An 18,905-nucleotide genomic window follows, 5' to 3' on the forward strand; every position below is an offset into this window, starting at 1 on the left:
AAGGGTGTAGAGATATTATGCATTTTTCTTCTTTTAATTTTAAATATCAATTAATTATGTTTGCACTATTTAATTATTTTGTTAAAAATTATAATATGCCCATTTGCCCCGGATTTTCATTGCCCAGGAAAATGGGGAACAGGGGTTTTTTCTGCATACCCAGCTGTGTGCGGGACACTGAAAAAAAAATATTACTATTATTTTTAGCATATATACAATACCTATACATACATATATACATACTAGTGGACCCGAACGCGGCTACGCCCGCTTGAACTATACGAATATTTATTAAATATATTTATGAAAGAGAGATTGATTTTAGAGAGATGCCTTAAGCAAGCTCATTTTGGGTGACGTTTTCTAACAACAAACTATGCAAATCGTTGCTTAGCAACGACGGTTGTTATTAACATGGTGGAATAAATTGCATGTCAAATTAATAAATATTTTAATATATTGGTATATATCGAAAATATTACAAATATGGGAAAAAAAAGTATCCTATGTTCATCCCGAGACCCTCAAGTATCTCTATATGAGTATTTTATGACAATTTTGTGGTGATTGCGTAGAAGAAAGTGGTTTTGTCCTGATTGCGTAAAAGACAGACAGACAGACAGAGTTACTTTCGAATTTATAATATAGGTATGGATAAAGCTTAGAGCATAAAAGCGAATTGAATAATAACTTTGTTTCTACGCTCACACAAAGTCTATGAAGCGTTGAATATTTGGTGTTATATTTAAACCTGCCCGTCAATACCTTTTGTTGTCGGTATTCATCAGGCAGAAACTATTCTGTCATCTGCACCTCTATAGTGGCCTTTACAATCGTAGCCACTGTGCGTCCGAGCTTAAGTGGAGCATGGATAGCAAAAAACGATACTTTTTTTTTCATTTATTTGTTTTTTTTTATTCTGAAAATAATAGACGACTCGTGTAATAAAATAGTTTCTGTTGTTTTTATGATATTTATTTATTTATTTTAATAAATTTAATAGCACTTACTTAGTAGCTAATACGTGTGATTTCGTAAAAAAATATTAATAACACTTTAAAGATCCTGTGGACAAATATTTTTTTTATTTACTTTATAATTGTAGGTATTATATTTCAAAACAAAATAAATAAAACCTATTTATGAACAATCGTTAATTGTTACTACTATATTTTATATTTTTGCATAAAAATATAATTCTTTAAAAAAAACCTTTAAGGAATTAAAAAATATGCAAAAAAAACATATTCAAAAGGTAACTGCTAACCGTACTTACCACCCCACTACAACCACATGTATCCAATCGAATTACCGCTATGGGGGACATTCAAAGGCGGTTTAGCCAGGCTAAACTATTTATCGAGCCTCATCTTGTTAATATACTTGTATGTCAATATGATTACAATTTTACGTCAAATATGTCACGTAATCAGATTAATTTTGCTTTCTGTTACTCGTATGGGAGATGTGTATGAATATTCTTCTGTTTTTGATATATATATATATAAGTAATTAAGCTTATTCTAACTTTGGTAAAAATTATATTTTAGTATGTACGTACTATACTTATCTATTGATCTACATAGCTACTATAAAAATTATACGGATTATAGGTCAATTGACATTTAAAATAGATTATAATAATATGTAAAAAACTATCAGTATTAATAATATACAGAACAAATTCTAATATAGCTAGGTGTTTCATCACCTTTAAAATAATATTATTACTAATGTTAAAATAATGAATAATGAGCACTTGAACACGATAGTTGTGAATTGAAATTCTTATTTTTTATTATTATTTTTTTTTCATTTTTTGTCGGTTTTCATCTTTGTAATGATCTACAACGTCACAAACCAAACCCAATGGTGCCACCCCCCTGAAAATGTCATACGCAAGGACCATTCGTCCTTCTTTCCCACCTATGGGATTGCATATGGTACATTTCCCATATGCAATGTGGATTATATTTTAATATTTAGTTCACAAAACTTTGTTATTTATTATTAACTAATGCCCCGCTCGTCATTTGGCCTTGTTTTACATGATTTTAGTTTGTTCGTTCCCATTTGGTAGGTAATTGAACAAAAATTTGTTTTTTAGGACTGACTCTAGCAACGAAAAAGGCATAAAAAGCCTGGGTATAGTTCCGAGATTGCGACGCAAGGGTGTGACAGTAACGCGACGGTTGTAAGTTCGATCCCCACTCGAGGAAGTGAAATATTTATTTACGTTTATGAAATATAAACTTCACTTCTCTGGTGTCGAGGCAAAAGCGCGGCGTTGAGTTCTGCACTCAACACGAAATGCCTCCATAATTAGGCAGAAAGTGGGGAACGGAGTGTCTTAACTGTCTGCTGTGTGCGTGATATTGCGTGAAGCTGATTTAATTTTTAAACTTTTGTGTACGTAGGTGTGAAACAATTTGTAAACAATATAAAGATGTAATTTAAACGCATTTATTATTTAACATATTATTATTAAAGTATTAACAACGTCGATTAAAAACTCATATACATCTATAGTATGATATTGAAACCGATATGAAATGATTGATCAAAAGCACCAATAAACAGTATATTTGATTGAAATATAACGCTATATAGTAGAGCTTCCGGTCTGGTGACGATCAATTACGACTCTACCGTGAAATTAAATGTACGCACTACGCACATTTATACGCCGACTATAAAATATACCATATATATATGTGTGTAAAGTATTTTTACAATGTATTATCTATATATATAAAAGGACTTGTCCTCACTGACTGAGGTAAGAGGCACGCACAGCCGTAACCGCTGTGCGTAGAAACGTGGAATTTGGACAGATGTTTACTTTTGTAACCTAGACATCCACTAAGAAGGGATTTTGAAAAATTTTAACTCTAAAGGGATGAAATAGGTGTTGCAAGTTTGTATGGAATTTTTTTTAAATCGGTATCAATTTTTATAAAATTTGAAATTCAGACTCTTAAAAATATTTAATTGAACACGTGTTTCATGGTTTTCTAGAATTCTCCTCCTAAGGGTGCAAATAAGAGGTTGAAAGTTTGTATAAAAAAATCTTTAAATTGACATCGATTTTTATAAAATTTTAAATTCAGACTTTTAAAAATATTTAATTGAATACGTGTTTCATAGTTTATTAGAATTCATCCCTAAGGGTGCAAATAAGCACGCGAAGCTGCGCGCGTTCGCTAGTTTTTTATAAAGCTAGTATGAGCTTTATAAAGTAGCTTTGTTGGCGTGGACTCTGAGATGTAAAAAAGAAGATCTCTTTGTATCCCGTTACCGTAGAAATTTCTAAAAATCCCTTATTTGCTTAAATATTAAATTTTAACTAACTTTTAGGAAGTCTTCACTTACTCTATTGTTGAAGATGATCTCCTTTGTTCATATATATATGTAGGTATATAGGTGATATAAAAAATATGATGATTATTATATTAGAACGACTGATAAGAACAAAATGTTAATGTTTAGTTGGCCTTTAAATAGTCGATGTACCTACTATAAGAAGGTCACAAACAAAAGACGAAGATACCTTAAGGGCATATATGTAGGGGCTGACGTTCTAGTACCTACCCCAAACGTAAAAATTAAAACAATCAAGTTACATACTATATTTAAATAAAAAAAAATATATTTTTTGCATGTAGGTATTCGGCGTATCAAGTGGCAACACTCGACATCCCGTTGTCATATTCTAGAACGGGATTATGAAAACAATATACCTACCTTTATTTTACTACGCCGATCGATGGCTCAAAATTTTTTTTTCAATTTTAAATATGGCAGGCAGTTTTAATAAAACTTTTGATATTTTTTCAATCAAACTCTAATAATATGTATATTCAACTAATAAACTTAATAAACGTTACATTGGCAAAGTGATATGTGTCCAATTGGCACGTTCGCAACGTCATAATCAAAGAAACAAAAAAATCAAATAAAATCAGCTTCAAGGCGAAACTAGACATACCGTGTTGAGTGGCGGAACTCAACGCCGCGCTTTACCTCGACACCAGACCCAAGAAATAGATTAACGAGTCAGGATCGAATTTACAACCAGTAGCGTTTACAGGCACATTTTGTGCCCCTATTCTCATATCATCAAAGAACCATACCATAATGACATATTAATGTTTAATGAGCAACGGCTATATAATTAAAATTTTAATTTCAAAGTCAATGGATTAAAATATAATCCCGTCAAAAACATAAATGTAAAATGAAAGCCAAGTTCAGTAATAAAACATATGGCTTCAGCGATAAAAGAAGTGAGATGTAAATGTATGCCAAGTTCAATGGTCAGTCCTGAAATTTATTTTTAACAATATAAAATATTTTATAACAACTGAAAATGCCCATTCTTCTTACAACTTGGAGACTTTATTTATGTGTAATATCTGATTTGGCTAGTTTTCAAATTAATTTACATCGATATAAATGAATGTATTCAAATTTTATTCTATTCAGATTCTATTGTAAATTCATATGAAAACTAGCCAAATCAGACATTACACATAAATAAAGTCTCCAAGTTGTAAGAAGAATGGGCATTTTCAGTTGTTATAAAATATTTTATATTGTTAAAAATAAATTTCAGGACTGACCATTGAACTTGGCATACATTTACATCTCACTTCTTTTATCGCTGAAGCCATATGTTTTATTACTGAACTTGGCTTTCATTTTACATTTATGTTTTTGACGGGATATCATTACTTTTTGTACAGAAATCATAAGTAGAAAGGTTCATAATGTAATCAAAATCAAAATATTCTTTATTCAATTTGGCCATTATAAGTACTTTTCCTATAGGAAGCCACTACGGAAAGAAACTCAATAGTTGCTCTTTTTAAAACATAGTTTAGAGTAAGCGCTTCATAGGACATTTCTCTTCGCCGAATAAACCAAGTAGGACACCATTGTGATAATACACTTCTATCTTAATATTGTACAAATCTACTGCAGCCTTTATTAAGGAAGTAGCTCCTTACGTAGTTAAGCAAAGCATGTCTTCTTTAGAAGAGTAAGGATTCCCGTTTCGAGCGCTAGTGTAGATACTTAAATCATTCCAGTTACGACATACGTACTCTACTATAGTCTCGCGCAATTTGTTAGTTTGTTGTATATCAATACGCTCAAGCAAAGAATATGCAATAGCATGGAAGAGACCGCTCCCATCGGGAGGCATTGGAACAATTCGGTGTAAGGTTCTTGTTTCAACCACAAGCAATTCTTTTGAACGACTCATTGTTCAACATGTCTTGGAAAAAATATAGACAATAAATTTATTAAGTGCTGACAGTACAAATCTGAATTGATATGATCCCAAGGTCGACTTCGTTCTCTGCCGTTTTCACAAGTGTTCCTAAAACCAGTAAAATCATGAAACCCAAGCCAAAAAACCATTAAAATATGAGCGCTTTCGTACAATAAAATATATCTAATATAATTAGGTATTTACTTTTTTATTATGGTCAATAATATTATGTTTTATTACTCTTAAGATGATATTTAATTATATATGAAAATAGATTATATTTATCTATGAATCTCGACTATAGTTTTTATTTTGTTGATTAAATGACAGTTGTCAGATTAGAAAGTAATTAATGTATGCTGCGTTTAGAAATCTGATATATTTATTATTATTTTTTTCTAATTTTATTATTTTATTGGAATAACTCAACACGCAATGCCTCCAGAATACGATGGAAAGTGGAGTTACTGAGTGTCTTAACACTAGGTTCCCTCTGTCTATCCCGCTATGTGTGGGATACACAGTAAAGCGGATTTATTTATTTTTTATTATTTTGTTTAAGTAATTTCTAATTTTCTCTTTTTTTCTCTTATTTTTTTTATTAACAATTACTTAAGTTTTTACTGTTAATTATATTAACTTTATAATTACTTCTGTTAAGATAGCTGGTAGGCTGACAATATATCAAAATAAAAATCAAATCAGCTTCACGCTGTATCCCGCACACAGAAGAGTAGACAGAGAGAACCTAGTTTCCATCGGATTCTGGAGGCATTGCGTGTTGAGTGGCGGAACTCTAGTCCGCGCCTTGCCTCGACACCAGAGCGAAGAAATGGAAATATAAGTTTAAATAAATATTTCATTTCCTCGAGTGGGAATCGAACTCACAACCAGTCAGGTTTTACAGTCACACTTTGTGCCCCTGTGCCACGACTGACCTTACAGATAGTATATTATTATTAATTTTTATATATATTTCTATCAATATAATTATTTTTTAAAAGCTTTTATTTATATTTATTTTTTAGAGTATTTTTTTTTCTGTTTTAGGATTCTGTACCTCGAAAGCAATAAAACAGAACCCTTATAGGATCTTATATAGCACTTAGTACTTAAATATTGTAATAATAATTTAATATCAAATACGTTAATCGACTATGCAAATACTCTTAGTATAATAAGTACTAAAATGTTTAAATTATCTATATATATAAAAAGGACTTGTCCTCACTGACTGAGGTAAGACGCACGCACAGCCTTAACCGCTGATGGTAGAAACGTGAAATTTGGACAAAAGTTTACTTTCGTAATCTGTACATCCACTAAGAAGGGATTTTTATAAAATTTGAAATTTAGACTTAAAAATATTTCATTGAACACATGTTTCATGGTTTATTAGAATTCACCCTTAAAAAGGCAAGCGAAGCTGCGCGCGTCCGCTAGTAATAAATAATAATGAAGGATGTTAATCCATTTATTATGTTTTTATATGGTTACGTGAAGCCCTTGAAGTCCACATGATCACAGGCTTTCTCAGGACATAAATTAGAGTAATTTTCAGCTACAAATGGAGACATATCTTATCTTAAAATATATTTGAAAGCATTGTGTTGTTTTAGATGGCTTACGTAAGTAATAGTGAAGTTAGTCTACAAAACAAATAAAATATTTACTAACGCGTGACATAAATTAAAGCAACATATATAAATAATGCATTTGCTCTTATTTTTTTGGCAGGCGCTAAGCCTAAAAATCAATTATCATGAACTTTGATTGCTATGCTTTCATTACAGGCGCTATAAGTAAATGTTCCTAATTGAATCTATTTATTGAAAAATTATAAGAAAATATTTAAAAAATACTAGTTTCGGATTTTTCCCTTGACATACACCCAATTACTTAACCGGATGCTAAATTTCACCATTCTAGGTCATCTGGAACTTGGTTAACATTAAGGTCTATAGGTCAGTCACCCCCCTAAAAATTAACGATTTTTGGACGTCATTATCTAAATAACTGTTTGAGCTGTGTTTATGAAATTTAATGCACGTATACAGGTAGGGGGTCTAAATATTTGAGCCAAATATGACAGCTTTAGGTGGAATAGTTTTTGAGTTACGAATAGGTAAAAAGTGGCTTCAAATGGTTCGTGTAAAATAACACACGGTGCTGCTCGCCAGTTCTGTTTGTAAAAACTACTTGGCTACGCGCTCCGCGCGTTTTAAATTATAGCAACATATTATATCTTAATTTAAATATTCTAGTGTTAATTATACACATTTATCGTTCGCCGAAAAATCTTATTTTTAATAAAGTACATTTTTTAAAATTGCCTCGTTATAACAATTAACGATACCTATAGTTAAAAGTATAAAAATAGTAGAAGAAAGTAAATATATAACACACGAAGAGACATTTCCATAAATTTAAATACTTTAATAATTTCCCGCTTCGTGTGGACGCAGTGAGAGGCAGTGAGAATCTGATTAGGTATCTAGCGTGTATAAAATGTAATAAATACTACATTTTAAAGATTATGTAAAAGAAATAAGAGTCTAAGAGAAAGATTTAAAAGTAAGAAAAAGCAGAGAATTAAAATCAAATAATTTTCTTGGTAGATTTTAGTACAAATATGTTACAAAATAAAAAATAATAATTGTAAATAACGTAAAACACGACGTTTTCTAATTAAAACAAGTAATTTAATATTCCAATAATTTATTGTTTAATATAATCCGAAAACTGTTATTGGAAACCAAAGTTTCTCGACAACAAACAAGCGAGTCATAGACTGAAGTCGAATTTCCACCAATTTACCAACAGTTGAAAGTTTTAAAATGAGAACAAGATTATTTAGAAGTGTCATGAAATAATTAATAATTATATTAGTGGAATAGGAACTAGTTATAAACGGGAGTATACATGGACCAAATAAAATAATGTATAATATAATCGTGGAGAACGGAGTGTCTTAACACTATGCTCCTTCTGCCTACCATGCGGTGCGCGGGATACAGCGTGAAGCAGATATAATATAATCGAGGGATTCCCCGTGAAACACTTCCAAAAGCTGCTAACTTGGAAAATCAAAATTAAGCTTTCTATTTATTTAAAAAAAAAACAAAGCTACATAACATGCACATATTGTAAAAAAAACTCAATTCCGCTTCCCTAACCTTTTACAAAACTGTCCCCTGATTCCTCTAGCCTCAATCGGGTACTGGGAAGCAGGTCAAATTGAGGTTCTAAGATTTCAGATACCCTAACACGGCAATTTAAATGACAATAAAAGCGTGTAAAAACAAGTTAATGTAGCAAGTACTTCTAGATTATAATACTCTCTATTCTATGATGTCACTGCCATCATTATGGGGGAGTATCTAATGACATCGCTATACTTTGCCGAGATTTTCATCAAACTTTTTAATGGACTCCTGGTTGTGTAGTTGATTGAGCTAAGTTTACTTGTAGTAGGTAGGTAGGCTAGAATTTCAATATAAAATTTGGGTCTAATATTATTAATTATTTCAAATTACATATATTAGGTATATTTGTTGAGGTCATCGTGGCACACGACGGGGCACAAGAGTGTGTTTGTAAAGTGTAAAGCGATGGTTGTGGTTTCGATCCCCATTGGAGGGAATGAATTTTTTTAATTTTTTTTTTTCATTTCTTCGCTCTGACACCAAGGAAAAAGTCCGGCGTTTTTCCGCCATTCCGCATACAATTCCTCGATACATTCGGCAAAATGAGGGAATCGGAGTACCTATCTAAACACTAGATTCCCTCTGCCTAGCCTGCTGTATGCAGGATACAGCGTGAAGCTGGTAAGTTTTTGAAATACATACCTAGAATTAAGACACTCCATTCTAAAGTCACAACTTATGAAATGTATTGCATGATGAATGGCGTAACCTAACGCCGGTTTTTGGATCACCACAAAGGGTTATGATAATAATTTAAATCTTAAACTTACTCAAATAAGAAAAGTAAATAACGAGATTTAATTTCAAGGGATTCATAGATATTAATAAAATAAATAAAGAAAAGTTTTTCGATCGTAACCTCGTGGTTACGATTTTTATTCCTGTCAAAAGTTAGTGCTGACTTTTTAATAGGTACTTAATATACCTAAACTTTATTATTAGTTGTTCTAGAAAATATTCATCATGAAAAAGCCAATTTATGTGTCCCTTCGACCTAAAATACAGTATAGTTTTTTTTAGCTTCACGCTACACGGGAACCTAGTGTTAAGTCACTCTGTTTCCTACTTACCGCAGAAGTCTTGAGGCGGAAGTCAACGCCGCGGTTGCCCTCGTTAGTAGAGCGATGAAATGATAATACTAAAATATTATTTCTCCTGAGTGGGAATCGAACCCACAACCGTGCCGTTTACAGTCGCGCGCTCATACCTTTGCGCCGTGACGGCCTCAAGTATATTACAATCTGGTGAGCTTCTTTAATTGTTAAGGATTTGTTCTGAGGTAACAAACATACAAAAGTACAATTGAATTGATAATCCCCTTTTACAGAAGTCGGTTAAAAATTCGTTGCAATTAGGGGTGGAACGCAGCATATATTTGAGTAACCTTATTACGGGTATTGTAAAGGGGGTTGATTATACCTTTGTTATACTTTGCCTCAAACGGATTTCGTGCGTATCAAAGGAAAATGTAGAGCTTTCAAGTCTAGTCCCCATATTGTTGCTGGAAATTAAATTTTCTTTCTGCGGTGGCTCTATGTGAAAGTTAGTTGTCGCCTCAGGTTTTTAGTGTAGGCAAAGTATTTTTTTTTGTAAAGAGGCTTAATTAACTTGTTTCTCGTTATATTAATATTTGTTTGGAATAAAATTGTACAAATGTGAACCAGAAATTTTGTTGACGCAAAAGAACTTTAAAAAAAAATTAGTATTTTTATTTAGGTACTAAATTTCTTTAGAAATGTGCTGTCAAGTGCTGTTAAGAATTTAGCTGATCGCTGATCGATTAGTTTAAATGCTAAGTATCTTTAGTTTTTCAACTCTTAATGTTTCGAAGACCGTACCTACTGACGGAACTGTCCTTTCCTCCCCCAGCATAATTAAGTAACGAAATATTGTAAAAAATGTCTCTTATTGTTATTTATATTAAGTATAATACCTATATACCTGCCTAAATTTAGTTATTTATATGATAAATATATAGGTACATTTAGTTAACATGACAATAAGATTTTGAAATTATTGCGAAATGTTTCTAACGAACATTTATTCGAGGGCTCCTCGTTCTGAAAATTAATTAGAACTTAAATGTGAAGTCTGCCTTCATTAGTTTGTAATTTCCGGACAATCTCCTACCCCTTTATCAAGGTCTCTAAAAAATAAAACGAGAAAGAAGATTGATTAAAAATACCTATCTAAAAAGTATCTATCTATTCCTAATCAAAGAAGAAATATATTTTTTATTCTTTTTTCACTTTCACGCTGTATCCCGCATATAGCCAGGTCGATTAAGACACTCCGTTCTCTATCTTCTGCCCAATTTTTAAGGCATTTCGTGAGTAGCGAAACTCAACTCCGTGCTTTTGCTTTGGTAACAGAGCGAAGAAATTAAAATATTATCTAATAAATAATAATAAATTTCTCCGAGTAGTAAATCCACGGTCTTTCATTGTCTCTTAGGGTTATTTATTATATGTACCTACTAACAATATTAAAGTGACTTATAAATATTATTTATTTCCTGAACGATACCTAAAAGTGGGGTAAGTATTATACAGATATTATATAGGTACTATAGGCCCACATAAATTTACCTCACACTCCAATAAAATGGCGACACTGGAGGAGACAACAGAAGGATTTCAATCCTTTCTCGATAAGGCATCAAATCAGAAAGTTAAATTAATAGCTAGGTAAAGATATCCTTTACGTTAGATTCTATTTCACCGGTATTTAGTTTGAAAAGGGTCGGACAGGTGTAATAGAGGGCGATATCGTCTACAAGTTTTGAGGGTGTGGAAAAGAATCCCTTATTTTGACTTCAATCTTCTACAACTTCTACATTACAACTTTATTAGTGAAATTATATGAAAATGATGCGAGTATAATAATATTAAAAAAAATGCTTGAAATTAGGTACAGTATTTATAGAGCCAATCTTATTTCGGAGTAATAAAACAATAATTTCTTAATTTCTTTTCCATTAGATATTAATTTTCACAAAAAAATGCTTTTATCTGCCAGGTTGCTGAGGCTTAGGTACGTACTATCATTTCTAACCCTTCATGGGTTGCGCGCTCTAGAATTCAGTCTACCTACCAATATTACAGTTCTACTAATTACTATACTGCTATTAATTATAGCACGATGATTGGAATGTTCATCTATTAGTCAAATTACATATATATTATTATATTATTAGTACCTTAGTATTCTGTACCTGGACAGCGTGACTCAGATGGGGCATAGGCCATAGCTGCTAAATACGAATGACACTTTGGACAATTTAAATTGGGTCAAAGAAAATCCTGGGTTAGGTATGCTACCACAATCAATTTTATGTTCTTTTATTAGATTAAATTAGAACATGTTAATATTTGTTTTATTAAGAAAACTAAATTAGAATTTTGGTGATATGTAGACTTTTAGGAAAAATAAAGGTATGTTATTGTAAGGTGATGCTTGATGATTTGAAAAGTTTACCAGGAAAATATTCGAAAAACGACAAAGTTTAAAAGTAATTTATGTTAAGTCCATCTTTCTTGTTTATTGCTAGTAAAGGGCGTGATAACTTGTGATCCCACGTAAACAAATATTTTGGAGGCAATTTTACTTTCAATCAATTTTGATTGCCTTTATATTTTAAAACAACATTTTTTTTCCTGATCAATAATATAAAAAAAGCACGGTAATTAAAACTATGGCATAAGCCACATGCGCTACTTTTTTGTAAGTTTTTTAACATCGCTTTGACAAACCGATAAAGCATCTATATCTATTACTAACAATAGAAAAATATTTTTATTTTATTTATTCATTTCTACGTAATTTTTGAAGAAGTCTTCTTAACCAACACTGTTAGGATTCAGACATAACATATTTCAAATATTCAGTGAATTACCTTAGACTATGAAATAAAGTGTTAGCGAAGCTATAAATACAAAAAAAATAGTGAAAAAACCAAACAAAGACGCAATGTGGAATCCAAACTTAGACAACAGACAAATGGAGAAGCGAGTGGTAGTAGGACGGGTACGACCTACTTGGGCCAGGAACCTTCCAGAGGCTAGAGAGGATGATGACAAGAGTGAACAAGAGGGTGTTATGCCACACAGTGACCCACCATCGCCCACTGAGCATTGGGAACATCAAAGCAAACAAGACGAAAAATATGATGTTTTTGGGAAGGCAAGTTTAAGTTTTTAAATAATATAGATATTTTCTATTTATTCAAATTAACCTCTAATAAAACATTTTATAAATTTTCTTTATCAAAATCTATATTTATTAATACGATCAATTTCTAGATAATGCTGCTAGGAGATAGCGGTGTCGGGAAGACGTGCATGCTTGTGCGCTTCCGGGACGGGACCTTCCTCGCCGGCAATTACATTTCCACCGTTGGAATTGACTTCCGGGTAGACTGCTTTTGGATTTCACTATTATTATACATACCTAATAAATGGAATGGATTTGACCACATTTAAGTGACAATACTGTATTGCCACTGCGGTCACTTTTTGGTTAAAATACAACGTATTCAAAATATTGATTACAAAAACTTATTTATTACCTAACTATTCAAAATCTGTTAAAAGCACCTTCATTTTGAACCTATTTCGTATTTTACAAAAGGCGAAAACAATCAATCACAATATAAGGAATTTTAATTTTTATCTGTGCTATATTACAAAAAAAAAACAATTAAATGGTCGTCAGGGGTCCCGAGTTCAAACGGGCCACTCACGGGGATACGCGGCCGGCACGCGCTACGCTATTGGTGTTAAAGTTTGGTGCGCTTTTTCTGTGCCCGCCCCTTCACCGTGACAGCTGTGATTGAATCGACTCCTCGATCCTCGACTGAGTGATTTATAGCCACGATCATTTTTTGTTATGTTTTCGTCAATTATGAATTGAGATGTATCACTTTGTTTAAATTATAATGGGTGATTAAAGCTTTATATGTTTTGATATTAGACAAAATGTTGTCTAATTTACTTTAGTAATGGCATATTTTGTTCTAGATAGATAAACCACGGTATCTAGTTATAACAATAAATGTATTTACTATAATTTGTATAAGAAGATTTCGAGAATTATATCTAAGAAATAGTTATACTTCGTATGTATATTTCTCTGAATGTTACAACTAGCGCCATCTGTTGCAGAATAAAGTAGTTACGGTGGACGGCTTAAAAGTGAAGCTTCAGATTTGGGACACGGCGGGACAAGAGCGCTTCCGTAGTGTCACTCATGCGTATTACAGAGATGCACACGGTAAGTAATATATTTATTTATATATTTAAAAATATTTAAAGCAGAAATAGAAAAAACGTCGCTATATTAAACTTAAGATAAAGTATATATTTTGTGGACGCCGTCGAACGTCGTGGGGCATTGGACTTTTATTCGGGAAATATAAAAATTTAATATTCATTTATTTCTTTTCCTCATTCTGGTAACGGGGTAAAACGCGGCGTTGAGTTCTGCCACTTAATACGCAATGCTTCTAGAATTACGCGGAAAGTGGGGAACGACTACACTAGGTTCCGATGTTCCGTCTGCCTGCTCTGCTATAAAATATGGTTGTATATTGCATACTACTAGCGACATCTCTTAGCAATAAAAGGAAATATTTCTTGGAATATTTCATAGTTGTACAATATTAAATTGTCGGTTATTTTCTAAACAAAATTGCTTGGTGACACATGACAATAGCAATAAACGAGGGGATATTATTCTGAATTAAAATGTGTTTCATATTTCTGATTTATATTATTTATTCTTATTTTGTAGACAATATTTCTTTAAACACCAAGTGTTAGACGTTAAAACATTATACGAGTATTATTCATCGCTTGCAATTCTGAAGTTTGTTTTTGTGTAAGAAATAAGGATACCATTAATTGATCCCTTATTTTCTTTACATTTTAAGATATTATGATTCTATTTAAAAATTTGGGTTTTATTATTAAACATTTACCTACTTACAATAAACAAACTACCTAGTTTCATATAATATTATTTTAATTTACCTAAGCATTTTTTTATATTAAAACATAATTAAATAGGTCTTTTTTTATAAATCAGAATATCTTTCCCGCGTGGGCGTATCTAGAGATATTTTCTGAGGTAAAGTCCATTTCTCCGGACTTTAACTTTGAACAGACATATTATCTACTCATGGCTAAACAAATGGCGTAAATGTTGCTTTTTTGTTTTTTTTCGGGGCAATGTTTTAGTAATAAAATTTCTGGGGTAGACACCAAATTATTCTATGGTGGGCACAGCCTACTCGAGCCCCCTTTTCCGACACCGATGCTTAATTGCCCATTAAACTAGAATAGGTTAGAAAACACGTTAAAATTATTAAAATGTAGATTTTTTTAAAACAAAATAGTATTTTGAAAAATATGATTAATTTTAAGTCCAACAGATTAATTGGAAGTATTGTTCAATTTGTCCAGTTGTTTGTCGCTTCATATTTCTAGGTAAGCGAGTATCTAATGTAATGGAGATAGGTAACCTACCTACATAATATGTTTACATTATACGTACCTAGGGTTGACATCGGTTTGTTGGATGAATGTTTTTTGGTACAACTTTTTCGTAACTTAAAAAAAATATATATTGACATAAAATAATAAGATTGGTTCCGATAAAATGTCAACAGTTCTGAATTAATTAAGCAATAAGTATATTGCATTGCGATTAAAAAAAACTAACTAAAAAATATATAACTTAAAATTATAAAGGTATAGGTAAGTAGTTCTAGAAAGAAATATAAAGAAAGTATTCTCAGTTCATGTTAGTTTTTTCGTTTTATCATAATAAGTACCTACTTAATAAGAAATTATTTGACTTGCCCTTGTTATCTGAAATCTAATCGTCTCACGTGTCTTGTTTGCCCATTAACAACGTTGCTTCTTGTTACCAGCCCTTCTACTTCTATACGATGTCACCAACAAAACCAGTTTTGACAACATTCGGGCATGGCTTGGTGAAATACGAGAATATGCTCAAGACGACGTGGTCATCATGCTACTAGGTAATATAAACTTCAACCAAGAATATAGATACCTACCATCTTTTAGTAAAATAAAATTATCCTTTTTGTACACCAGAAAGATAATTATGCGGCCTTGTCGTTAAGGGAGCGATGTCTTACAAACCAAGCGTTACTGCGTTAGATATAGGAGACAATAAATGAAAATGGATCAAGTATACACGGTCTAGATATTAAAATGCATATAAGCAAACAAACATACAATCAGACAAACATCTTTCATGATATAATATATATAGCACAGATTGGTACATAACACTAACTGCTTTATAATCCATTTTATATATAAAAGAAGATTTCAAACACGAAGTCTACAATTTCGTTGATAATTTAATCAACGTAAAACCCAAGCCCTCGCCAACGTAGCTACTAACCAAGTAAGTATCCAGTATCACAAGTGGAGCGGCACAAATTCTGTTCCAGGAAACAAGTCGGACAGCGGCCTCGAGCGGGCAGTGAGGCGGGAGGAGGGGCAGCGCTTGGCGCGAGAGTACCAAGTCGCATTCATGGAAACGTCAGCGAAAACCGGCCTCAACGTGGAGGCCGCGTTTGCTCACGTAGCGCGGGCTCTCGTCGCGAAAGCTAACCCCGTCGATCCCTCGCGGCTGGCCGTGCGCGCGCAGCCATCACAAGAACAACGCTCGTCATGTCCGCCATGCTCGTAAATTCCCGCCAAATTTTCAAATTTTGATGGACCAATCTCACTATCAGTCTGACACTGACAGTGATTGGCGTTGGCAATGATTGTTAAGTATTGTACCTAGTCAGTAGCTAAATATTTATTGCGTAAACGGCACAAGTTTTTATAATAAGGCTGAGTGTTTTCGCAATTCACAATGATTTTATATTATTTTTGTAACTTTTGTTAATTTTTATAATAAGTAAAAAAAATACTTTAAGTTTATGATGTTTACTTTAAGTATATTTATATGATATGTTATATGTATGATAAGAACGTTAAATTACAAAATATAATATATTTTTAAAAAGCCGTTAGCGCATGTTAGGTATTTAGTTTGAAAGTACTTAATTAAAAAATAGAAAAAAAAAACGTATGACCAAATGTCATTAATAAAATGTCAATGCCAAGTTTATGTATAAAAAATAATAATATTTGATAAAATATAATGTTACTAAAAATATCTAAATGTGTATACTTAACCAATATATGGATTAGCTTGAAATTTCCAGCAAAATTATCATATCAGCTTCATACGTTACCTATTACTTTAGGTACTAAAGGTATTAATTTTATGATGTGTGTTTAGAAAAAAATCAATAAATTAGTCATATATATATATATTAGTATTAAGTCTAAAATATATAATAAAAGTGCTGTTAGTACTTTTGATTTTATTTTATATAAAGTAACATTGAAAATATATTTTCAAAAAACAGCACAAATATATTTGATTGACTATATTTATTTTTGGAATACTTTAGTTTTTTATTTTGTTAAGGAAATCACATTACAACATAAATATTGAACATTATATTATAGAATAGTATTAACTATTAAACATTAGGATAATTTATCAAGATCTTTTCCTGTGATATATTAGACAAGTCTATGAAACCTATCCTTACTAAATTAACAAATAGTCCTTTTATAGGTACATTAAGTTTAAACCTACTTAAAAAATTAAACATAAATATATTTCTTACCGCAAAGTCTACATTATCTTACTTTTCTTTAATATTATATTATATATATTATTATTAACTATTTATTTAGAACAAACTAAAAGCTAAAAGAAAACAAATATAATGGACCTGAATGCACAATATATTTAATAAATATATAAGTATTTATGCTATAAAAAATAAACTATGAAGTATTATAATATTTGCAAATAAATGTTAACTTATCTTGTACCTTCTTGTTGTGGCATTAAATGTTGCTTGTGCAGAAATAAAAATCTAAACAAACAGAATGGTTTTATTACTTTTTATTTATTCTTATAGCTATTTCGCCTTTATCTACCTTAAATCAATAAAAAAACATGTTGGTCGGTCATCATTATAAGAGCAGAATGATCTAAAATAAAAACTTTCCAGGCTTTTGCTTAGTTCATTAATGGTAAATTTTAAACAGTTAGTTTTTTAAGTAGTAGCATTGAAATAAATAGTAATACACATCCAAATTCTAGGACATCTGGAAATAAATCAAAGAAAATTCATAAAATGTATTAGCTGGTTACAAAGTGTTTAAGATTATTTTTGTTTCACATTTTTTATAAAACAGATATTTTTTAATATTTTGAACAACTTTTAGCCAATTCTATAATGGTGACATTATTTCGGACATAAATAATACAATAAAATATACAACAAATTCTAAAATATAAATATTTTTACCCATCCATTTGACTAACAAAAAGGTTGGTATAAATTATGTATGTGAAAATAAAACACATGATATAATTGCTCCTATATCTTATTTTTAGATTGATAAAAAAATTAAATTTATTATTTTAATTTATATAATATTAGGATTATTTTGCCTCAGTTAACTTTTATAAAACTTTTCTGTATTATCGAGCACAATTTTCAAATATCCCGCCATTGTATATTAAACTGACAAGTTTGTCGAAGTTTAAATATGGCGCCACGTCCCATACTCTGTTAGAGCGAGATAGATAACAGTAATCAGGGGCTGGAAACATTTTTAGTGGTATATTTAAAGCAACTATCATTTAGAGAATTTACTTTCGGTGTATATATAGTCGTTAATATATTTATTACTTACTAGCGACCCGCTCGTGGCGTTGTCAGCTAGAACTACACGATTACTTATTTGTTAATCTGAATTATTTCCATGTTCTAACATATTATTTAAAATACAATATCATTATAAATTAACATAATATATTAAAATAGGTATCGAAACCTAAACTTTCAGCCAATTCAATTAGACAGTTATGGCAATTTTGTCGAATAAAATTCTTTAAATTAACGTAACTTTTTCGTATATCATCCCATTAAAATAAAACTAATAACGTATAATAGTTTTTCTCATTTATCTTCAATGTATAGACAACGATTAGTTACAATTTTATTATATATATAGATCGTCAAAGGCTGAACTGTCTTAAATTTTGTTTAATTTTGATTCAATTTGTTACGAAGTTTATTTATATAAATGATTATAGTAAATTAATCATATTTTTTTTAATGTAACTATGTATAAGAAAGTATATCTCGTTACATGAAACATTTATATAATAAAGTGTATATTTTAAATTTATTCTTATTTCGATAAAAGCTGCAATATCATAAGAGATGCTACATTAAGTTTGTACCTACTTAAAAATTTAAACAAATATACCTATTTCTTACCGCAAAGTCTACCATTCTTTAAGCT

The 18,905-nt window shown here is 31.1% G+C and overlaps 1 protein-coding gene across 3 annotated transcripts in view; it reads left to right on the forward strand.

Annotated features, from left to right (window-relative positions):
* The window catches only part of Rab26 (RAS oncogene family member Rab26), a 68,448-nt gene extending 50,978 nt beyond the window's left edge, over nt 1-17,470 (forward strand). Inside the window, exons 2-6 of one of the 3 annotated variants that reach the window (XM_085205367.1) lie at nt 12,313-12,663; nt 12,783-12,893; nt 13,644-13,752; nt 15,413-15,523; nt 15,965-17,470. In XM_085205367.1, the coding sequence (XP_085061493.1) occupies nt 12,451-12,663; nt 12,783-12,893; nt 13,644-13,752; nt 15,413-15,523; nt 15,965-16,206 (786 nt within the window). In that variant the 5' untranslated portion in view covers nt 12,313-12,450 and the 3' untranslated portion in view covers nt 16,207-17,470. The remainder of the gene's footprint in view (nt 1-12,312; nt 12,664-12,782; nt 12,894-13,643; nt 13,753-15,412; nt 15,524-15,964) is intronic. The other 2 variants (XM_085205368.1, XM_085205369.1) reach the window with 2 other exon arrangements.
* Nucleotides 17,471-18,905: the final 1,435 nt, after the last annotated feature.

The sequence above is a fragment of the Heliconius melpomene genome, chromosome 20 (genome assembly GCF_056956725.1).
Source record: "Heliconius melpomene rosina isolate 202511_hmr_F chromosome 20, ASM5695672v1, whole genome shotgun sequence".
Classification (NCBI taxonomy): Eukaryota; Metazoa; Arthropoda; class Insecta; order Lepidoptera; family Nymphalidae; genus Heliconius; species Heliconius melpomene.